Raw genomic sequence first — 24982 nt, 5'->3', positions numbered from 1 at the left:
ACACTGTACACACAATCACACTCCCCAAGCGTACTCTAAGCCCCAGGTCTAGGTACCCTTGCCCCTGGAGGGGGAAACTGCACTCAGACCCAGGTAGTGTTACCCTTTTCCCTGGGGTGGAGTGAAGCAGACTGCCCTGGCCAGGCAGCAGCAGGGAGGCCCCACATTCCAGACCCCAACTGGACGGCCAACTCCTCCTCCTAGCCCCCCCGCTCCAACAGGCAGCAGAGAACGGGGGTGTGTGAAGACTCTAAACCTCACTCCGCCCGCTCATATGTAGTGTTGGTGTATGTGTGTTCTAAGGTGCATTTAAAACCCAGGAGGGCATGGAGCTACCTGCCAGAGAGCAGCAGGTAAGCGCATAGCCCCTAAACCCCCATGTATAAGCTTAAAAACACTACAAAAGACCAAGGATAAAGGAGGATTAGAACTACCTAACTTTCAGCACTACTTCTTAGTATTAAATTCCAGTTCTTTTGGATTCTTTAGGGCCAAGAAAGACACGGCTCAAAAGTGGTCCTTTTACTTTTAAAATTATCTTTATTTTACATATCCGGGATATGGAGACCTGAACACAAAACACACAACCCCAGGTCTGAAGCACAAACGGAAGCCTAGTTATTTATATACTTGCACTCTACGTCACACCACACTTTAAGTTTCGATCAAACGGCATAGTTGGTTTGACTTTCTACTGCAATTACCATGCTTCTGCAAAAGCATGCAGTTTCCTGTCAGCACTTTTGGCACAGAGTGTACTCAGAGTTAGGCCTTTCTTATATAAAGCAATATAATCAGCATATAAGCATTTAAGATTATAAATTTAAACCTCAACAGTTCCCCCTCTTCATTTCTCACTTGAGAATGAGTCATGTTGGGGACTCTAATCAAAAGTATTAACCTAATTATGTGTATAAGTGTGTTAGCATCTATCCATCGGCACTCAAGGTCATCTCTACAATATATCAGTTCAGTCAGTCACGCTGAACAACGTTGACCGAGTGACAACTCCTATGAGCACAGTCGCAATTTGTGTATAAAAAATCATTTATATATATATATATATATATATATATATATATATATATATATATATATATATATATATATATATGATCTTCAATTTTATTCATTTGGGTAAGCAACACGTTTAACAACCTTTAACCCCCTTTAAGAAACTATCTTCTTCTCTTATCTGATCATCTCAAGCACGTCCTGTACTCAACTTACTTCCTGTTTTTAGTCACACGTACATTTACAAGCTCTACCACATTTGCCCTATATGGTTGTCTCAGTCTCCAGATGTTTTCCTGATGACCTATTCAGAGCAGGCCTATTTTCACACCTTCTGCATTACTTCTTGCTAAGCAAAGACAAAGCAAACTGTTTTTCACCTTTACCCCAGAAACCAATCTACGTCATGTCTGTGTCTGTACGCGTGCATTAAAAAAAACTGTTGCAAGTGCAAAAGTTTCCACGCAAAATGTGTCTTAACTCTCACCTACAAATGAACCTTCATGTTATCTATGTCTAGAAGCATTTTGTTTTTACATTGACCCCCTACACATTCTACTAAAAAATCAAAGGAAAAACAAAACAAGCATTTTCATTCAATTAAGTTTAAGCATAGAAGCAATTACTTATCTGTAAGTTTTATCATAGCTAAATCATCAAGCTCCCTTGATAAAGCCCCTTATTTCAAAGGCAGCCAAAAGATTAAGTCTGCAAAGCATCCCCTTTCTCTCCCCAACAGAGTCAATTGTTTGTCCCCCTTTATTCATGGTAGCCTTGGTCCAGTTGTCAGTCCAGTCACAGTCCAGTCATTCACACATTCACTCAAAAGAAAAACACTTGTCTATCATTTTGGTCTGGATTGACACGCCGCAATCCTTTTAGACAGGAACTCCAGATTCCCACAGGTGGCCTTCTCCTCAGCCAGCTATAATCTGGAAAAGGTCACCTTATATTTGCTCTCCCAAAAATTTTTTTTTAGCGCTGTTAATTCAATCTTGCAGGCCTGCTTACAACAAAAATGAGAAAAAGACAGCTGATTATTAACTCATCAAAACACAAAACATAATCACCTGACAGGTTTTCTCTAAGTGCACTGTTACAATTTAAAGGGCCCAATTCTAGACATGTCCATGTTTAATAAAACTCCCTCTATTAAAATAAGAAAACAACCCAAACCTAACTGACAGAATCCACCCATCACTCAAACAACAACCCCAAAGATCTTAAACACAAAAAAAATTCTTATTAATCTATCGATATGTTGTGGGGATTAGAACTTCAGGGCCACAAAGGTTTTGCCCTACTCTTGGTTTAACTAATACTTACATAGTCTGAAATCACACTTAAAATCACTCCTCTGTTCATTTTCCCCACATCATATCTTAGTGGTTGGCCTCAGATTCCACAGCGTCCCAAGAGTCCGAGGTCAACTGACATAATTTCACCTGCTAAATACACAAAAAATCTTGTTAAAAGCCACACAATTTGCACACAATAATGTTCCCCTTTAAGCACTTTAACATACTTAGATTTAGCATAAGATATAAACCCGTTATAACAATGTGTCATCACTAAATTATAAATTTCTTGTCCAACTCTGTACTTCTAAACAGACCTGACCACGTTAATTAATTATCCTGTTACTTTACCATTATATATTTCACCAACTAAATCTTCTCAGTCTCTGCTATGTTTCCTCCATTCAAAGCCTCTGACACCCAGCCACACAGGAAGCTTCTTTCTCACCACTCGCATGTGCAGGGGTTTTCATCTTCTTCTGTTCGTTTAATGGCAGTTTACTCCCCAGTGTACGAGGATACTGCCACCTGCTGACCGAGCGAATGAACCCTATTGTAAACTGAATTAGCGTCATTACAAACATGTGTTAAATTTGATTTAGTGATAGTCGAGTGTGTTTATGCTTGTCTCTGTGGAGAGGATTGATTGGAATAGTGATGATGATGCCCGCTATCACTGTCAATTGTCAGTAAACACTTCATCTGGCTGATGAATCTTCACGTGACATATTACAAAGTCTGTATTATTAACTCTGTAATTAGGCGCCATTCTTCTTATTTTATGGCGCTGTTGTTCAATTGGGGAACACTCTCTGTTGAGGAGAAAAGCATGAATTTGTTTGTATACGGATTATCCATTGTTTAAATGTCCCAGTAGTCAAAAAAGAGGCAGAGCTGTTGAGAAATGCTAGGAGCTAACTGGGCGCTAACTGTATCATTCAAATATATTGAATGTCACAATGTTGGCAAAGAGAGGAAGTGACGTAAGATTTGCTCATGCGGGGTACCGATTGGGTTTCCGGTACGGATCGGGTAGCGACAGACAGCGTCCTCCTTTTCCCCGAATTTGAAAGAGGGGTCGGGTGTGTCCTTCGTGGCCCACCATATCCCAGAATTCATAGCGCAGCCCAGCCAAACTCCAGTTTCCGGCAATGGCGGCTGCTACCAAGTTTTAAAATTACTCTTATTAATCTTTCTGAATCACAAAATAAACTTTTAACATATTTTCAGGCGAGAATGTGGGTGTGTAAACTTCAAATATGTGCTTGGTTTACCAAGATATCGCATATTTGCAAAAGTGCTTCAACGTTTTCAGAGACGTCTGTTACCTACCAGCTCGATAGCTAACCGAGAGCTTGGTCACTAGAGCCGCCGAGAACGGCACAACTCCCGGCACATCATTTTCAGATCACCACCGTCTTTCGCTACTCAGGTTAAACATAAGTTTAAGGTCAGCCTACCCGACCTTCTGAGGACCCGTAGCCCGCGAAGGCCGGATCCTCAGGAGGATTCAGCCCATGAAGTTGGACACGACCTCAGTGTTCCGATTACCTTTACTTCACTTTAAAAAAAAAAAAATAAAAAAAAATAAATAAATAAAAACTGGGGGCAGGGATAGCTCAGTAGGTAAAGTGGTGGCCCCATGATCGGAAGGTCGGGGGTTCGACTCCACTAAACGGCTACCCTGAGGTACCCCTGAGCAAGGTACCGTCCCTACACACTGCTCCCCGGGCGCTGCACTGGTGGCTGCCCACTGCTTCACTGGGTGAATGGGTTAAATGCAGAGGAACTATTTCCCTATGGGGACTAACACGCACACTTTACTTTACACACTTTACCAGTCCGGGACTGGTTTTGCATGCTGACTGATAAAAAGCGCACCATGAACACATTTCATTGCAACTTACCGGCAGTTGTCTAGACTGTTAACAGACAGCAACAGATTCCAAGTTTCATTTCAAGTAATGGTGCATTACACAGACGCAAGCAATACAAGTGAAGTGTAATAGCTCATCACTTCAAAAATTACCATTTGCATGCACTATTATATATTATTCACCCTGTGTAAATAGCTTACCGTCACTTCTGTGGTTTGATCGGGTTCGATGGAATCCGGAGAAAGGACCCAGAATTTGCTTGCTGTCCCGCTCAGTCGAAAAGCGCGGTCCGGCGCATGCGCAATTGGGAACATAAGACTCATGGTTTGGGGGTATATTTTACTGGATTTTTTAATGTAATGTTGTTAGTCTTAAGAAAAGGGTATAATTAACCCATTACTTTATAATTCCTTGGCTGAGTGCAATAATAGAGTAAAATTTATATGATTTCCTTAGATTATATAGACCTCTCTCCAAAATAGCTTTTATCAGTGTATTCTTAGTGTAACAATCCCACACCCACTGCTGCTCCACTGCTCTCTTAAGTAGGGCCTCTTGATTAGGCACATCGGCAACAGGTGAGTGATTAATCCCAGGTGTGGCTGGCTCAAAGGCGGGAGACGCTCCAGGCCTGGTGTGGCAGCAAAACCAACATACCATGGCACACACACACACACTCACTCCAACTCGTACACAGGGAAGCGAGGGACCAGGGGCAGATCACACCAAACCATCATAAGCATTCCAGAAGACAAATGAAATGAATAAATATTTATCAAACCCAAAAATAACACTTGATCACTGGGTCACAGACCCAGGCCCATGACAGCCTTAGTGGAAAGTTTTAAATGTTTTGGTTTCTGTCATTTTCACAGTTGTTTCGTTTTCTATTATTTCTGATTTTGAAATACTCATAGATCTTTTTCTTTCATCCGGATAGTGGTTCTGACACTCCTTAGTCTTTTGTTTCACTTAACGTAGTCTCAAGGTGTTGGATTTGGGCTAAAACCTTCCATGCATGGTAAGGAGCTTTCTTGGCTTAATGTCAGTGGATTCTATCCCCTCTGTGGAGATTAGAATATTATTTTACTGTTACTATTCATAACCATTATCATTACTGTTGCATTACTTATCATTTATCATTATCATTTCATCAAACCAATTACTGAAGCTGTTGATGTTACATTAAAGTCTGTATTTCAGGTGTTAGCATAATCACATAATAATCTTTCATTGCAGGTGCAACTGTAATGATGTTATACACATTGCATTTTTGTGCTAATTATAGAGTTGAAGCTCGGTCAAGTTAATTAATGGTCTGAAGCTTCGGGCGACGCGATGTTCGGCCGATCTATTGAGTAAAGTGACCCAAAGCTATGGAAGAATTGCATACATGCTTACAATACAATACACCACATATAATACAGGCCTGTGTGTTCAGCAGCCTGCTGCATTGGAGTTTGCCTGGTAACAGATGACTCAGAGTAGGTCATGCACTGAGGTCAAGACACACATAAGGCTGCCTGCACACATACACAGTATATAGACTTGTTTTGCTTGTAAATGGCATGCTCATGTTCTATTCTGAAGTGCAGTAAGTGAAATAACAGGAAGCATCTGGCGGTGGCGGAGGAACAGAGGAAGGAACTGTTCTTTTTTGAATGTGTTCAATGTCGGAATTACTGGAAGTGATGCATGTTAGTTATCTGCTTTGACGCATGATGCTCGTCATCAACTATGTTATATATATGACTGCTCGTTTATTGTTCTGGGGAGATCGAGGCTGATGTTTTGCAGAGCTCATCTCCACCACACGCGTGTGTAAATAAAATCATTGTTTTGATGCACAATGGACCTCCAGTCGTTTGTCTCTCACCTCAAATACGAAATCAGGACAGTTTTGGTGCCGAAAACCCAGTTTGAGGAGGGACTTGGGTTGGCTGAGGTCCGGCAGGTGCGGTCAAAGACGGTTCGGACCAGCAGGTCGACTGAGTGACGGGCCCTTAATAGAAAGGTAAGCACCACCTCTTGATTAAAGTAATATCCAAAGGTGCTAAATTGGAAATTAAGCTAAATTAAATGTTCACTCAGTAGTTTCTGGGGAAATGTCCGTGGTGATTTTGGGTAATTAGTGATAAAAAGTTTGGGGAATATTTGACTGACAAAATTTATTGCTGTTAATTCTGGGGTGAATTTTAAGTTAATAGGTTGTGTGTTTAAGTTAATATATTACGTGTTTAAGTTGATGTGTTATAATTGTTGACTGTGACGCCAGCCAAGCAAGGCTTAGGTTAGGGTATTTGGCTAAGGGATTTTATTCCCAGATCAGCAGAATTGGATTCGGGCATCACATAAGTGATGCTTTTAAAAGTATTTAAATTACTTTAAGACCGGAGTTGGACTCCGTAGAGCGCGGTTTGTTCAGCGTTTTGCAGCGACGGGTAACCGTGGACGCACGGTTATTTCTGACGACGTCCAGATCAGCTCGGGTGGTTCCCGCGGGATTTCGGACACCCGTTAAAAACCAGTTGGTCAGGGACCACATTTTTACTGCGCTGTTTGGGTGAAGAGTTGGACTCGGCCGTGACCATTCATCGTGACTGACAGGTGAGCTTTAAGTAAAGCTGAAGGCGCAAGTGGGATACTTAGACGCTGGATGTGGAGCTTCCTGTCGAGCTGCGGGAAGCGGTTATAAATTAATTATGGCTTAAAAATTTGACCGCTGTCGGCGAGGGTGTTCCCGAAGCGGGTTGATTGACCAGCAAGGTTGGACCTGGGCTTAGAGGCTTTTAAATTAGTCAAAAAGTTAGGTGTACTGGTACAGAGGTTCTGAAGGAGTGATAAGGAACTGTTGAATAACTTGTTTTGGCATCTGGTGTCTTTTGTCATGTTTATACACATCTGAGTATATAAAATAAAGTGTAAATTGGTTGTGTGAATTGTTAATATTGATTATGACTGGGTGTGCTGTGAAAGTGATTTGATACGGAAGCTGAGTGTATGAGGATTAAACAAAATAGTGTGTGTTTGTGGTGTGTAGAAATCGCGGCAGGAGGCCGTGTCACGAGTTGTTGCAAACTGTGAAGTCAATTGGGGGGTTGAGTTTGGTTTTATATTTTTTAAAGGAAGAGAAACTGCGGTATCGAGTCCGTGGCGCAGTTTGAAAATTTGTGAGGTGCACAAGAGCGGATGGCACCCGCTCTGTGTGCCGTCTAGGGCGTTGTCCAGAATAAGCAGAGAAAGAAGTGTCTCGCAGAAAGTTTGAATGGGACTGCAGGGCTCGCAAAATCGCTAGCCCGACGTCCCGGGGCTAGTGATATTTCCAGTCGGGCTACCAAAATCTATCTCAGCCCTGCCCGTCGGGCTATCATAGGAAGTAAACTTTCTTTCGCAAATGTAGCTGAGTAATTAGCTGAGTCCTCATCAAAGAACAGTGCTCTTTAATGAATGCAGCACATAACTTTACATCGTAGAGGTAACAGGGAGACATATCGAGTTATCAGATAGCCGTCTTAACTATATTCTAACTCTACAATTTCCCGACTGCACTTTCCTCTTATTTCACGACACTACCCTCTAGTGGTGCAATATGGTATAGTCAGACAGGACACAACATCACTCACTAGCTTACTCTTCAAACGTGACACGTGAAATCTCCCGCAGCAAGCTTAAACGTGCTAGAGGTTGACTGCGCAGAGAATTTAAAAAAAAATCTCTGGCATGTGTAAAGACAGATGGATTTACGCAGGTATTTTAGTTCTGCTGAGCCAAAAAAGACAGGTCAGGATGAAGAAGGGACAGGCAAAGAAAGACCTACCACAAAGCGGAAAAGTTATCATAAATCAGATTACGAGGCAAAAAGAAAGCGCAGTTTTTTGGATTCATGGACAAAAGAATTTCTGTGGCTGGAATATGACAAGGTAAATAACATGATGTTCTGCCGGGTGTGTCGTGAGTTTCCCTCTATTGCTGAGTCGACAAGCGCCTTTGTTACTGGGACCAGTAATTTTAGGAAAGACCCCATCAGAACTCATGAGAAATCTCTGCATCACAAGAAATGCATTGGTGCTCAGTCTGCAGCATCTGTCCCAGAACAAACACCAATTGCAAAAACCATACTAAAAATAAACCAAGCACAACAAGAAGTCCTGAAAAAGCTGTTTAGAACTGCGTACTATGTTGCAAAGAGTGAACTACCACTGGCAAAATTTAGCAGTCTTTGCAAACTTCAGAAAGCAAATGGCCTAGATCTTGGTTCCACTTACCTCAATGACCATGCTTTCAGAGAGTTTATTGGAGCAATAGCACAAACTTCAAGAGACCAGATTGAAAAGGAAATTCAAGAAAGCAGGTTCTTATCCATTCTTGCAGATGGCAGTACAGACACTGGTATAATAGAACAGGAGTTGGTTCACGTCAGGTATGTGAGGGATAATGGTGACATAGCCACATACATGATCAAATGTCAGCCAGTCAAGAGTGCAAATGCTGCAGGTATTTTAGAGGCTATTGATGAAGCAGTGAACACCATGGGTATCAGAGAGGACACATGGAAAAAGAAAGTAGTGTGTGCAAATTTTGATGGTGCTGCAGTGATGATGGGTGAGAAAACAGGAGTAGCTGGGAGACTGAAACAGAGGATACCCCACATCATAACAATCCACTGTGTGGCACACAAACTAGAGCTAGCCGTGCTGGATAGCGTGAAAGTCTGTGAGTACCTGGTGAAATTTGAAGATACACTGAAAACCATCTTTAAGATGTACTACTATTCCCCAAAGAAGCGAAGAGAGCTGACAGAAATAAGTGAACTGCTAAATGAGAGGCTGGCACATTTCAGTGGGCTGAAGAGCACACGGTGGCTTCCAAGCCGGCTGAGATGTCTAAAGGCTGTGGAAAAAAATTACACTCCCACTGTTGTTCATATGGAGAACATGGCAGAAGGAAGTGATGTCAAAGCCGAGGATGCAGCCAAGGCTAAGGGGGTGGTGCAGGAGATGAAGACTGAGAAATTTGTTTGCTTCCTGCATTTCATGTTGGACTACAGTACCATCTTATCCAAGTGCTCTACTGATTTTCAGCATGATAACCTAAACATCACACGAACAAATCAGTTAGTTGAGAGCACAACATCACGCTTACTCAGCCTAAAAACAAAACCAGGAGAATATCAGAAAACCTTGGACACAAAGTTCACAGCGAACCAGGATGGTAGCATTTGCTACTGTGGAACTCGGCTAACAAAAAGTCAGCGACCTGCTAGAAGAGGTGAGGGAACAGACAAAGACACCTTTGGTGCAGAGATCCAGAAGATTATTGACAACACAGTCAAGTACATGGACAACAGATTTAAAAATCTCCACGAAAAGCCTCTCTCTTGTTTCAAGGTTTTTGACCCTTCCACTCTTCCCTACCCCAGAGAAGAACTAGCAAATTATGGGGATGAAGAGGTGGATTATCTTGTCACACATTTTGCCTGTTTGCTAGATGCAGAAGAGAAAGAGAAAATTCCACAAGAATGGATGGATCTAAAAGTGTGGCTTGCAGAACGCCGGGGTCGCAAAGTAGATTGCTTGTACAGAGATCTCCTCTCTGAGAATCCAGAACATCTCTCTCATATCTTGTTGCTGGTGAAATTAATGCTGACACTTAGTCCATCGACAGCCATCTGTGAGAGAGGATTTTCTTGCATGAACCGAGTGAAGACAACACATCGTACCTCTCTACACCCTAAAACACTGAATGACTGCATGCAACTCTCCATTAATGGGGAAACAGTTGAATCTTTTTGCCCTGACAAGTCGATTCGTTTCTGGATGTTTTCTGGAAAAGGTTCAAGACACCTGGATCATAAAACCCCGACAAGAACAAAGAGCAGTGAAATGGAGGGCAATGCACAGGAAGAGAAAGCTGATGAAGGAGATGCTATGCCCTCAATGTCGAGTGGCATTTTCTCATCCGAGACTTCAGTGGAAATTTCAGATTCAGGATCTGACACAGACTAATTCATGTTCTACACAGTTCTAACAAGTTCACAGAAAATTCTGTTTAATTAGAACCAGATATTTGAGTTGATTGTAATGTTTACACAGTTGTTGTAATTTGTGTTTTAACAATTTTTTGATTGATGTTTTGTTTCCTTTACAATATTATACAATAAAAATAATCTTTTTTTATTCGGGCTACTCAAATTTATTTCGGGCTACCAAAAACTAAAGAGTGCCTGCCCGAAGGGCTACCAGGGATTTTAAAATTTTGCGAGCCCTGGACTGCGAGAAGCATGAAGTCTGTGTGAGCCAGCCTCGAGGGGCGGGTTCACAGGCGGAACGAACGAGGAGTAAAATGTGTGCGTGTGTCTGTGAGAGAGAAAGAAAAGGTGGGGGCGAGTGACCAGCCTGTGCATGTGTGTGTGAATTCCTGGATGACAAAAGAGGGAGGAGAAGTAGCACTTCTGTTAATTCTGAGTCTGTAGCAGAGGCTTCTTCAACCTCTCTTGTTGTGAGTGCTTTTGGAGTAGCATTAACTGCAACAAAGCTCACATATTCTTCAGATTCATGCTTATGTATCTCTTTTGACGTGGTGTCAGACAGCAGTCTTGACAGTGAATCCGCAATGTTTTGTTTTCCCGCGATGTGCACTACTTTAAAGTCATATGGTTGCAGTCTGAGAACCCATCTTTCTATGTGTGCACAAGGTTTAGATTTCTGGCTGTATATGACCTCTAATGGCTTGTGGTCTGTGATGAGGTCAAACTTCCTGCCATACACATATGATGTAGTCTCTCACATGCCCACACCAGTGCTAGGGCTTCTCTTTGTGTTTGAGAATATCTTCGCTCACAGTCTGTTAAACTCCGACTTACGTAGCACACTGGTACCTCTTCTCCATTCTGTATTTGTATTAGCACTGCGCCAAAGCCTACAGGGCTTGCATCTGCTATGACTCTGGTTGGGGCTTCTTTGTCAAAATAGGCTAGGGTACCTGCTCTGGCTAACTCAGTCTTTAGTCTTTCAAATGCTTGCTTTTGTTCTGGCCCAAATGTAAACATAGTTTCTTCTCGAGTTAAACGTCTTAGTGGTTCAGAGAGTGTAGCAAACTGTGGTATGAACCTGCTACTGAAGCCTACCAGTCCAAGAAAGCTTCTCACCTCAGTAGCATTCTTCGGTTCTCGGGCTTCCACCACAGCTCTCACTCTTTCTTCAGTTGGGCCAATACCTTTCTGTGTCAGCAGTATTCCCATGAACACGAGTCTGTCCATGGTGAACTGACACTTCTCTGAGTTTAGTGTCAGGCCACAGTCAGAGAGTCTCTTCATCAGAGCATGCAGGCGCTTATCATGGGTTTCCTGGTCTGACGCGTGTATGATTACATCATCTGAAATGTTCTCAACTCCTTCAATGCCAGCTAGTGCATTGGCAATCTCATGCTGATATTGCTCACTAGCTGATGAGACTCCAAATATTAGCCTTTTGTACCGGTATACTCCGTTGTGCACTGCAAATGTAGTTATCTGTCTTGACTCCGGGGTAAGCTCTAGCTGATGGTATCCCCACTTGAAATCGAGTTTGGTGAAGATTGCAGAGCCGTTTAGTCCTTGCAAGATTTCATCCACAGTGGATATGAGGTATCTTTCCCTGATTATTGCCTCATTTGCTTTTCTCATGTCTAAGCACATTCTGATATCTTTGTCACATTTCTTTGGAGTACCACTACAGGATTTACCCAAGGTGTAGGTCCTTCTACACGTTCTATAATGTCCATGTCGATTAGTTCATTGATCTTTTTCTCCAATGCATCCCTCAAATGATAAGGTATGCGCCTCAGTGGCTGTGCTACTGGTTTCACATTTGGATCAATGTACAGGCTGATCTGTTTGGTGTTTAGCTTTCCTACTCCTTTGAACACTTTTGGATACTTTTCTTTAAGAGTGTGCTTTAAATCTGTGACAGCGTGACATTGTGACATTTTCACCTATTTTCAACACTCCTAACTTTATGGCAGTCTTTTTCCCCAGGAGTGGTTCACCATTACCTCTAATCACAATAAATTCAGCCTCTTCAGTCCTGTCACCAATCTTGATTTCACATCTGAATGCACATTTAACCGTGAGTGCCTGTTCTGAGGAATATGCATATAAATTCCTCTGCTCTTTGGGTACATATGAGTGACATTTTATCTTTTCAGCTTTTAGCTTTTCCGATATGTTTTCTCCCATCACATTACTTGTAGCTCCAGAGTCAACTAACATTTTCAACTCTATTCCCCCAACAGAAAAGGTATGTTTCTCAGGTACATTATCATCATTCACAGTAAATGCATAATCATCTTGTTCAACAGCATTCACATTTTGTTTCTTCTGTCTTTTTGTACGACACATTTTTGAAAAGTGGTCCTTACCATTACACTTGTGACATGTTTGTCCTCGTGCTGGGCATTTGGGATCTTTGCCCATGTGGTCAGTATAACCACACCTGTAACCTGTCTGTCTGTTTTATTATCATCTTTCATTTTTCCTTTTGGTCTGTTGTTCTTCTCTTCCTTTGCTGTAAAAATCCGGCTGACCGTGTCCTCTCCTTTCTTTTCCCCGGCGATGCTCATCGCCGCCATCTGCTCCTCCACGCGTTCACAGTGTGAAGCCACCTCCAACGTGCGCGTTACGGTTAAGCCTTTACCCTCCTCAAGCAGCTTTCTCCGTACATATTAAGAAGTGCATTTACTCAGGATAGCGTCCCGTATCTGGTTATCATTGTCACCTTGAAAGTCACAGTCTTTTGCAGCTCGCCTTAAACGTGTACAAAATTGTTGCACAGTCTCACCTGGTGTTTGGGACAATTTGTGGAAAGTTTGGCGTGCGTATGCTGCATTCACTTGAGGAACAAAATAAGTGTTGAGTGCAGTCACCGCAGCGGTGTAATCCTTCGCCTCTCCCGTCTGTGGTAGAGTGGAGAAGACGTCCTGCACGTTCTGTCCGGCCAAGTGCAGTAGAAGAGCGCGTCTCTGCTGTCTGATCGCGTCTATAGCATTAGCCGTCAAAATATAGACCTTTCCCATCAGCAAACAACTCGAAGGATGTTAACCACCGCGTCCATCTCAGTCCGAGCGTAGCTGGATCAGTGTAGCAGGCGAGCGGTTGAATACCCGACTTTTCCATGTTAGCCCACAAGTTTTTCGGTTTGGTGTGATCTGCCCCTGGTCCCTCGCTGGGTCTACTTCTCACAAAAACAAATCCAGGTCCGTCTCATCCTCGTCGCCATTGTTATGTGCCCACCTTATTACTAAATTAGGCAGAGCACTCTGAATTGAATCAGGACATAAAGCACGGTCTTTGTCTTGCTTTATTGAATACTGTCCATCTTACAACTAGCCACTTAACGGGGCTTCCTTCGGACAACAACATCCGGTTCAAAGGTCATCACATTAAGACATAGCCATATCAATACATGACACAAAGTATTTTTGAAACTGTTCAGAAAACACACATAGTGTCTCACTTAGATGCAAAAGTACTGGGAATTATTCTGGCTGGACTTTGCTGTGACCATAAGAGCACTCACATTAATGGTAAGAAATATATGAAAGCTATGAGGACACTGACAAAGTGGAGAGAATATGTCCATGTCTTGCACAGATTTATGTGTGCGAAAGGATAAATTGCCTAAGAAGTGGAGGAAGTATTCAGATTCTTAACTTTCCAAAGAAGTACTAATATCACACTGTGAAAGCTTTCAGTTGTTTTGCATCCTGTATTTCTAGCATTACAATTGTGTGACACCAATGCATCTCTACAAATTAAAGAGAAAACAACAGCCTTTAGAATGATCAAAAAGAAATTAATTATTACATTTGGACAATTTTTATTTTCAGTTCACAGAAAGGATATTATGAAATGTTAAACTGAAAAACAATAACTAAATCTTTCATATGTGTTGAGTGTAACTGTACACTAATGTTTTGTTTGTAATCCATCTAAATTACAAATAGTGTACCAGAAGCTAAAAATATCCATAAAAATGACAATTTGCATTTTAGTACAGTACTTAAGTAAATGTATTTATCATGTTCTACCTCTGGTGTTAAACATAAAAAGCATGAAGTAATCCCCAACCTGATATTAATGGTTTTGGTATTGTTTCTTTCAATAATTATATTTTCCAGTGGGAAAATCTGGGATGAACCGTGGGAGCCGGCCAGTGAATTTCAACACCACTTTGCCATGCCAGATGTGCCACCTCCTTCAGCCAATGAGGAAGTCTTTTTATGATGTTGTAATGTTTGTTTTTCCATGTTACAAACAAGTAACATATAATGTCTGAAAACTGCAGTTGTGTACTGTCTACAAGGAACAGTTTCAGAAATATGTGGAACCGAAGGTCCATACATCCAGATGTCACATGATCTTCTCTGTTCACAGACAGGATGTGTTCATTTTCAGGAGTTTGATTGTTTAGAAATGTTAGACAGATATTTATACTGCAAATGCATTGTGTTACGTAAAAAAAATACTTTATCTTACTTGCCATTGGTCCACCCACACTGTTATATAACTCCATTCTCTATGCAAATATTATTTTTTCTGTTTTGTACATATAATGTATACATAGAACACAAAAAATGTTTAATTTCACTACCAGTAATTATTTCAAGTTTGATGTCCCCACAAATAATAAGCATGTTAGATTATGTACACATATTTTCAAATTAAAATCAACATTGAATGTGGCTTTGTCCCATTACCATTGACAACATTGTTTTGAGTATTTTAACTACATTGATTATTAGAGGGTTAAGTCAACCCTCTGAGCTGTAACAGCACTTAACCCTGTATTTTGGCAATATGTCATTTTTGGCTTTATAAGATTACTAACCAATACTGGCCGTCACAGGACAAAGGGAATTAAGCTGTTTCTGTGGAGAGATACGACCTGAACTAAAATTTAGGGTTAGGGGCCAGTACAACAGCAAAACTGCTTAAAGAGATTGGAGCCAGAGGACAGGTGCTGTGGCAGGCTATAAGAAAATTAGTTAACACTGCTGAGTGGGCCAACCACTGGCTGTGGTTAAAGAGGGCTGAGATCACTTGGGCAGTCAGCTAGCTGCGACACACATGCCCAGAACTGATCAAACCATGGTGGAGTAAGCAGAGGGCATCAAAAGGGTAGAAAACCTAACACTATAATTTGAACTGTGATAAACCAGAAGACTTGTTGACTGATACAGCTGTCTTAGGGCCTCCTTGGGCTGTGCAGTTAACCTCATGGTAGTGAAACATAAGGGAGGAATGTAAAAACGTTCTGCTCTTCCCCCCTCACCTCTTTTTCCTGTTTGTGAGAGGCAGTGGAGAGGTAGAGGGTACAGCCCGATCCGGGCAGGGAGGTATGGGATGCCAGATCAGATGCCCCACTTCCGGCTCTCCTCTCTCCTATCTTATCTCTTTTCTCTTACTTTTCTCTTTCACCTTTTCTATCTCTTTAAGAAGTAAGGCTCTTTAAGTACTAAAGAGATAAATATTACTTCTCGTTTTGCAGTGAATTGATAGGAGAAAATAAATTGTAGAAAACTAAACAGAAAAAAGTAGAAGAGAAATAACAATTTCACATCAACCAGTGACACACCCCTGGACCTGATCAACCCTGGCAGGGCCTCCATTTATGAGGGTGTCTACTGGTAAGGGCCAAAACACCCAATGAATCCAAGGCCCACTACTGATGATGTATCACAATATTTTAATATTATAATCTGGATTTGGTCTTTAATCCCTAAACCTAACCAAGAACTTTAAAAGAAACTAAAAAATGGCAAATAGCTTTTGATAAAAGACCAAAAGACACCGTGAAGTTCATGCACACAACAATTTGTCCTCCTGATGAATTTTCCAGACTGCCTTTCCTCATATTGGCCATCCATCTAGTCCTTTTGTGGAATAAATTTATGTGCTGTATGTGTCACAAATAGCTAAATTTGATCTGGTGTGGGCTGTAGTGTTGAAAGGGTTGCATAATAAGAAGTTGTTTTTAAAAAAAAAATAGATTTCTACATTCTTTTTCACAAATTACTTACATAATTTGCATTTTCAGTTGTTACATATCAAGTCTACAGTCATAACTATATTAAACAGAAATGTGTTTTATGTCTTTGTCATGGAAACATAAATGTTGCTAAATTTTAACTGTGGTGACAAAATGATCCATTGAAACTGCATGAAAACTGACAGTTATTTTTCAGCTTTATTTGATTGTGTTCATTGGTAATCTAAAAAAAAGAAAAAGAAAATACAGTGATACAGACAATTTCAGGAAATTCGGTGGGGATAAAATGACAATGATGTTGGTCCACCCCAACACACTGAGGCCTAGTAACCACTGGATCAATTAAGACAGTGGTCGTGTCCAAATTCATGGGCTGCATTCTCCTGAGGACCCGGCCTTCGCGGTCTACGTGGGCCGGGTCCTCAGAAGATCGGATAGGCCGGAAGTAAACGGCCGTGAAATTGGACGGTCTAGCCTTCTAATTAGCGTTACCGCTGTCTCGGTGAAGTTTAATAAACTCAGCCGTCTGATCCTTGCTATCTAAAGTATAACAGGACACTGGTGTAAATTCTCAACTGTCTCATACTTCTGTTTAATCAGTTTTCTGTTTGACGTTTAGTCAGCTGTGTAAAAATCAAGGAGGAACCCACCCGGGGGATTAATAAAGTTTTATTTTATCTAATCTAATCACTTTAATCTCAGCCAAACCGATTTACTCACGAACAAACAAAACACTGAAAAAAGCCCAACAATAACATTTTTATGTTGTCTAAGTGACTTATATATTACATTTAACCTGAGCAGCGAAAGTCCGCGGTGATCTGAAAATAATGTGCCGGGAGTTGTGCCGTTCTCGGCCTCATCAGTAACCCTCGAGCTCCCGGCTAGCTATCGAGCTGGTGGGTAGCAGACGTCGAAGCACTTTTGCAAATATGCGATATCTTGATAAACCGAGCAGATATTTGATGTTTACACACCCACATTCTCGCCTGAAAATATGTTAAAAGTTTTTTTTGTGACCCAGAAAGATTAGTATGAGTAATTTTAAAACTTAGTAGCGGCCGCCATTGTTGGAAACTGGAGTTTGGCTGGGCCGCGCTATGAATTCTGGGATATGGTAGGCCACGAAGGACACACCCGACCCATGCTTCAAATTCGGGGAAAAGGAGGACGCATTTGTCGGCTGCATTCGGAGGAGTCTACGAATTTGGACAGCCTTCGGCGCGTCGCTGTGACGTAATCGGTCTACAAATCCGGCCTCAGGAGGATGCAGCCCATGAATTTGGACACGACAAGTAAATTTGAAAAAATATGGTTGAGCACATCGCTGTACAACTGGAACTAAACAAAAAAAGTTATATATCCAAAAGTTATTTTGTGGATCAGGGCTGTTGTGACATAATCAGCTGAACTGCCTACTGTACTGTAGCATGATTATTTTAAAAATAAGCACAAGTAATGCACTCTAACATTATTAATACTGTTGATACTAATGATATACCATGAAAATATACTTAACATGTACATCAAAATACTCAAGAATGAAAAATATCACCTGTGAAATTTGCTTACAAAGTTCTATCAATCACATTTCAATATGTCTTGTAAATTCTGTGAGCCAAAAATATATTACAGTAACTTAACATGACAAAAATGTAAAAAGTACATTTCTCTCCCTCTGATACATACAGTGGGGCAAAAAAGTATTTAGTCAGCCACCGATTGTGCAAGTTCCCCCACCTAAAATGATGACAGAGGTCAGTAATTTGCACCAGAGGTACACGTCAACTGTGAGAGACAGAATGTGAAAAAAAAATCCATGAATTCACATGGTAGGATTTGTAAAGAATTTATTCGTAAATTAGGGTCGAAAATAAGTATTTGGTCACCTCAAACAAGGAAAATCTCTGGCTCTCACAGACCTGTAACGTCTTCTGTAAGAAGCTTTTCTGTCCCCCACTCGTTACCTGTATGAATGGCACCTGTTTGAACTCATCATCTGTGTAAAAGACACCTGTCCACAGCCTCAAACAGTCAGACTCCAAACTCCGCCATGGCCAAGACCAAAGAGCTTTCGAAGGACACCAGGAAAAGTATTGTAGACCTGCACCAGACTGGGAAGAGTGAATCTACAATAGGCAAGCAGCTTGGTGTGAAAAAATCAACTGTGGGAGCAATCATCAGAAAATGGAAGACATACAAGACCACTGATAATCTCCCCCAATCTGGGGCTCCACGCAAGATCTCATCCTGTGGGGTCACAATGATCATGAGAACGGTGAGCAAAGATCCCAGAACCACACGGGGGGACCTGGTGAATGACCTGCAGAGAGCTGGGACCAAAGTAACAAAGGTCACCATCAGTAACACACTACAACAGCAGGGAATCAAATCCCGCAGTGCCAGACGTGTTCCGCTGCTGAAGCCAGTGCATGTCCAGGGCCGTCTGAAGTTTGCCAGAGAGCACATGGATGACACAGCAAAGGATTGGGAGAATGTCATGTGGTCAGATGAAACCAAAGTAGAACTTTTTGGTATAAACTCAACTCGTCGTGTTTGGAGGAAGGAGAATACTGAGTTGCATCCCAAGAACACCATACCTACTGTGAAGCATGGGGGTGGAAACATCATGCTATGGGGCTGTTTTTCTGCCAAGGGGACAGGACGACTGATCCATGTTAAGGACAGAATGAATGGGGCCATGTATCGTGAGATTTTGAGCCAAAACCTCCTTCCATCAGTGAGAACTTTGAAGATGAAACGAGGCTGGGTCTTCCAACATGACAATGATCCAAAACACACCGCCCGGGCAACAAAGGAGTGGCTCCGTAAGAAGCATTTGAAAGTCCTGGAGTGGCCTAGCCAGTCTCCAGACCTCAACCCCATAGAAAATCTGTGGCGGGAGTTGAAAGTCCGTGTTGCTCGGCGACAGCCCCAAAACATCACTGCTCTCGAGAAGATCTGCATGGAGGAATGGGCCAAAATACCAGCTACTGTGTGTGCAAACCTGGTAAAGACCTATAGTAAACGTTTGACCTCTGTTATTGCCAACAAAAGTTATGTTACAAAGTATTGAGTTGTATTTTTATTATTGACCAAATACTTATTATCCACCCTGATTTATGAATAAATTCTTTACAAATCCTACCATGAAATCCCAGTCTTCAATTAATTCAATACAAAATATTACATAGAGTGCACTATACAGGTCATCGGATGTTCAAGATGGGCTTTACGTCTACCAACAACTGCTCACACTGCCAAACCAATTCACCGGACAATTATATCCACGCTCTTTGGTTCTGTCCACCAGTTCAGAAGTTTTGGCGCAAGATATGTGAAGACTTATCAAAGTGTCTGAAATGTAACATTCCAACTTCCCCCTTAGTGTGTTTGTTGGGCAGCTTCGATAATGTCACTTCAGAAAAGAATATAGCCCATATGGTTTTCACTGCCCTATGCATAGCCAAGAAAACAGTCCTCATGAACTGGAAAAATAAAAATAATCTTAATTCTAACCAATATAGAAATTATCTATTAGATTACATTAGTCTTGATACAGCCTCTGCCACCACATCAGATCAATTGCTCTGGGCTCCTTTGATCAGCTCTATCACCTAGTGGGGGTGGGGGGGGGTCATAGTTTGGTCCCGCCTTCACTGTTGTGATTGGTGTGGGGGTAGGGACAGGCCTGGGGCGTCGGGGGGTTCCCCGGAGGCATCTTCCTTGGGGGGCTCAACCCGGGGTAGCGGTCATGTCCGGTTAGGGGCTCTGTTGGCTCTCAGGTGACTGTTTACTCGTGGCTGCGTGCAGCGGGGCTAGGGGAGGGTCTGTGCTGACGGACGTGGGTTACTGACCTGGTAGCCTGGCTGCCCCTGGGTGGGTCCGGGATGGGCGTGAGGTTCTGGGGGCGCTCCGTCTCTGGGCTGGGGCCCTGGCCGGGCCTCGGGGGCTTGGGTCCTGGTTGGTGTGTTGCCAGGGTTGTGGGCGGGCGGGTGCATGGGGGCCCAGCCCTGGCGCGGGGTGCCGCCGGTGCATCGAGTCACCTGGGGGGCTCTTCAACTGGTGGGAGAGATTGTCACATTTTGCAGGAGCTTTCCTCTCTTCAGGAACTCTCTCTGCAGGAAGGGGAGATACAGGAGAGGTGGAGGAAGATCTCAGCCTGGGCGTCTATTGTCTCATGTAGTCTGGAAGATGAGTGGATGGTGGGGTAGGTGCAGTTTTCTCTGTGGTGGGGTTGGGTGGACTGTCCCGGGCTCTGTGGGGTCTGGATGGGCCTGGGCCCCCTTTCCCTGGCGGGTCGCGGAGTATGGGAGTGCCTACTGGGGTCACCTGCCCCTCCCTTCCTTCCCTCCCCATCTCCAGCTGCCTCCCTCTTACCGCTACATCACAACCACCCATACATGCAGGGCCTTGGAGTAGGGGTATGTCACCAGGGTGCAGAGGAGGCTACCCCCCCCCTCTGTCCCCTTCTGGCTGCCTCTGCCTCAATTTTATCCCACAACTTAGACATTCACATTACTCACACTCTCATTACACATACATATAGGATCTTGGGGGTGGGCACGATACACGGAATCCAAGTTACCATCAGGGTGTACACCTCACCCCTGGCGTCGTTGCCCACCTCTCAATTTTAAATACACGTAGACATTGAGGGCTAGCAGGTGGGACTATGCGCTTACCTGCTGCTCTCTGGCAGGTAGCTCCATGTCCTCCTGGGTTTTAAATGCACCTTAGAACACACATGCATCAACACTACAATGAGCGGGTGGAGGGAGGTTTGGAGTCTTCTCTCACCCCCATTCTCTGCAACCTGCTGGAGCGGGGGGGCTAGGAGGAGGAGTTGGCCGTCCGACTGCGGTCTGGAGTGTGGGGCCTCCCTGCTGCTGCGGAGTCGGGGCGGTCTGCCTCTCCCCACCGCAGGGAAAAGGGTAACACCACCTGGGTCTGGGTGCAGTTCCCCCCTCCAGGGGCAAGGGTACCTAGACCCGGTTCGTAGAGTACGCTTGGGGAGTGTGATCGTGTGTACAGCGTCTCTTTATGTCTGTCTCCACGTTGGTTGAGTGTGGAGTAAGTGCATATGAGAGCATGATGGTGGGAATGGATGTTTGTATCTGTGTGTGCCTGTATGTCTGTGTCTATATGTCAGGTTGGGTATCAGACGCCACCTCTCTAGGGACATCTCAGGCCCTCCAAGGTTTGGAGGCCTATCTCCCCCCACCACCACTTCCCCTGGCGGCCAGTGGCGGACTCCCTCAGACATCGGTGCGTTGGAGGTTCTTTGTGTCTGGGGATGGGCGTCCAGGTACACGCCGGCTCACTCCTTGGCGGCCGCTTATCGGGGCCTGGAGCCCGGGGCTCGCTCGGGCCACTTCGGAGGTGGGGTTCCCCCGGCCTCTCGACCTGGGGCTCGGTCACTCAGGCACAGCTGGCTGCCGGCGGAGCACACGGGCGCGTCACTGCAACTCCCCCTGGCTTCTGCTCCGCGGCTGCTGGGTGAACCCTCATCTGGGATTCTCCCTAGCTCTTTCTGGGACAGTGGCGCAGCTGCCCCTCTGTTAGTCTTCCTTGGTCTCTTGTGTTCTGGGGGCCTCTGGATGTCTGGAGTTTTGATCTCCTCCATACCTGCTTCATGCCCTGGAGGACGGGGCTGAGGCCCCCCCACACCCTCTAGCAGATCATTACATGAAGGAACCTTTTAAAAAAAAACAAGCGCGTCCATGCTCACAGGTGTACACACGGGTGATCACACCCACAAACTACACCCCTTTTGGCTCCTACCTCAAAGCACACTGTGTTCTGTTGATCTTATATGCTGCACAATAATGTTTAATATTTAGTATTTACTGTCCTTTACTGTCATATTCCCATATATCATTGTGGTGTTGTTTATTCTATTACTCTTGTTCTCTTCTGCTTGTTTTCTTTTTTCTTTCTCAACAGGTGATCGATATATGCATTTTTTTTTCCTTTTTTTGTTTTTTTTATTTTTTTATTTTTTTTCCTGCCCATTCTGTTGGTTTTTGTTTTTTGCCCTTCTCCCCCGTCCCTCTTCTCAGCTGTTTCTCTTTCCCTCTTTCTTTCTCTCCTTCTTTCTCCAGTCAAGTCTGTCCCGTATACAGCAAGTGAAAATAAAATAAACAATAAAAGGTGAATCAAATGGACCATTATGGCAAGGCTGGGATGGTCAATTTGGTAAAGTAAATCCATTGGGCATCTTTCTTTGCCTTTAGACAATAATTCTGATGGCAAAAGAGCAAAACGGGACAGGCAAAAAAAATCCTACCATGTGAATTCATTGATTTTTTTTTCACATTCTGTCTCTCACAGTTGACGTGTACCTCTGGTGCAAATTACTGACCTCTGTCATCATTTTAGGTGGGGGGACTTGCACAATCGGTGGCTGACTAAATACTTTTTTGCCCCACTGTACCAGTCTACTGTTCTGTATTACTAAAATGCATGTTTAAAGACAGTGTAACAGGCTCTACGAATGACATTAAATAAAAATGTGCCAGCAGTCTTTGTAAAAAACTATATGCATTGATGTGATGAAGTCTTGGGAATGCACTGTATATGACTGGTCTATGGCAGACATGAAAAAATTTGGGTCCCCAGCAATAAACCTACTAGGTAGGAAGTTGATATAAGTTTGAAGACAAACTGATATATTACAGATATTTATTACCGACTTTAATCAGAAAATTCAGAGTCACTGTAAAAGTAATCACCAGAAGTATGATCAAGGTTAATGTTCTCTGCTCCTGACAAAACTTGCATATAACACTGTCTTGCGTGCAGCTTGTTTTGTTTCACATTATGTCGTTTGCTGAGGATGATGCTCTGTTGACCTCTCAAACCCTCCTCACTTAGGCCACAATGCGAACCTTAAAAATAGAACATATAATTTAGTCTGCTTTACTGCATTCAGAAACAGTCAGTGTTTTGTATGCATTACTTAAATACATACATTTAAATATCTCACTGGAAAACAGCTCTTTCAGGGTATCATCATATTTTGAAAGAGATTTCCAGTGATAGTCCATCTTTCTAACAAGAATCTTCTTTTCCTCCTCGAGTCTTCTTATTGCCATGATGATATCGAATGCCCTTCTCTTTGTTGTAAGACTGACAGAGTCTGAAATGAATTTATAACAAAGTTATAAATCAATTCACAAAGAATGTCTGAAGTCGTAAATGATTTTAGGTTAACACCTGAAGTTTAGGGTTTCATTATATGTCAGATATGCTGAAAGTAGACAACATATTTGTACCGCTGTGTGCTCGCTTCCACGGCCAAGCTGTGTCACCAGACAGAATTTCTTCCAAGCACAGAGTTTCTTTGTCTGGAACCATTCTGTTGTATTTTTCCACAGCAGAAGTCAAGATTCCTTTCTCTTCTCTGATCTTGCGATGAATCTTGGGACGGGCTTTGTTTCCATCTGTGTCTTTATAAAGACGCTGGGATCGTCTCTTTATGCTTGCTACGAGCACTTCAATTCTGCTCACTAAAGGATCAACATTGCTTGTCCTTGTTGTTGCTGCTTAGAAGAAATAAGACAGCTGCACTTACATAAAGTCATTGTGCAATTGCATCACATTTTTGAATCAGTTTTTGCTCACCTTCTGCCCACTCCTTTACATCACTGACCCATTCATCCAGTTGACTGTCAGTCACTGCTAATTGGACTTTTAAGGACTCCAGGTTCTGAAGCTGGGTTAGAAGAGCTTTTGTGGCCTACATTGTCAATTTGAGATTAAAAAACAAACAAACAAAAAACACTAAATACATGTTTACTCCAAATAATTAGAACACAGAGGAGTAAGCATCTAAAAATAAAGTACCAATATCATTACCTTCTGATATCGATGGGTCAGAGAGGTGGCCAACTGGTCTAGCGTTTGTTGATTCCAGCGCATGGCCATAAAAGTTAGCATGTCCCTCCGTCCTGCACACACAGAAAACGTAATGTTACCACTTTCATCATAATTAGACACTTAAATATAACTAGTGCAGCATTTGCCTTCTCACCTGCTTTGGACATGTGTTTTGTGGTAACCACAATCCTTGACAAAAAGGCATTACTCTGCTCCACCTCCTCCCCTAGAGTCAAACCAGCCCCATCTTGATATGCTCCACTCCATTTCACCTGGAAAAAACACACACACACAGATGCACATACACATTACACAAAATGTTGATGTGCAAGTGTTCAGATAAAGTGATTAAAGTCAGAATTTCATACCTCACATTTGAAATCGTGGGCTTTAGCATGAAAGACTGAAAGAAATGGCTTCATTCTAAGAAGGTGCTGGAGCTCTGGACAGCTATTTGTTACTCATTCAAGATATGGCCAATACTTGCAGGTAACATCCATACAAAAAAAAGTGATATGTCTATTGGCCAGCTTTTGTTGCAGGTACAAGGGATAAGCAAAAATTTCACCCCTGTACATATTTAGAGCACTGAGCAGCACTCCATGCCTACACACTGCAAGTTCCAGTCCCTCCTCATCCACTTTGCTGCTGGATCTATGTGAGGTCTCTCTGGCTGCTGACCACTCCCCTCCACAAACACCTCGTCCGGAGACCTAAAATGCATTAAATAGGTGTTGACAGTGTCTTTTCACAATCTCTTCACTCCCACTCAAAATAACTTTTCTGAAAGCCATCTGCAGAGATCTTTCCCGTCTGGTTTAAAATGAAAGACATAAACAGAAAACAACTATGCCACAAGTGACTTTTAAATCCAGAAGAACCATAC

The 24982-nt window shown here is 42.9% G+C and overlaps 1 protein-coding gene and 1 pseudogene across 1 annotated transcript; one reads left to right on the top strand and one right to left on the bottom strand.

The window, feature by feature from the left end:
• Nucleotides 1-8500: 8500 nt before the first annotated feature.
• Nucleotides 8501-10194, top strand: LOC146550972 (zinc finger protein 862-like). The gene has a single exon (XM_085259707.1). It carries the CDS (start codon nt 8644-8646, stop codon nt 10192-10194), a length of 1551 nt encoding a protein of 516 aa, XP_085115833.1. The 5' UTR covers nt 8501-8643.
• A 12708-nt stretch (nt 10195-22902) lies between these two features.
• Nucleotides 22903-24596, bottom strand: LOC146550971 (uncharacterized; annotated as a pseudogene).
• Nucleotides 24597-24982: the final 386 nt, after the last annotated feature.

This window comes from Mchenga conophoros, linkage group LG20 (genome assembly GCF_057382185.1).
Source record: "Mchenga conophoros isolate Kocher_MC1m ecotype Shallow Benthic linkage group LG20, M_conophoros_male_GT1.1, whole genome shotgun sequence".
NCBI lineage: Eukaryota > Metazoa > Chordata > Actinopteri > Cichliformes > Cichlidae > Mchenga > Mchenga conophoros.
Note: the sequence above shows the minus strand (reverse complement) of the source record. Positions and strands in the feature narration are given on the sequence as shown.

Bases quoted from the DNA above. Each gene is read 5' to 3' on its own strand.
- LOC146550972 (XM_085259707.1), top strand. From the start codon at position 8,644: ATGATCAAATGTCAGCCAGTCAAGAGTGCAAATGCTGCAGGTATTTTA.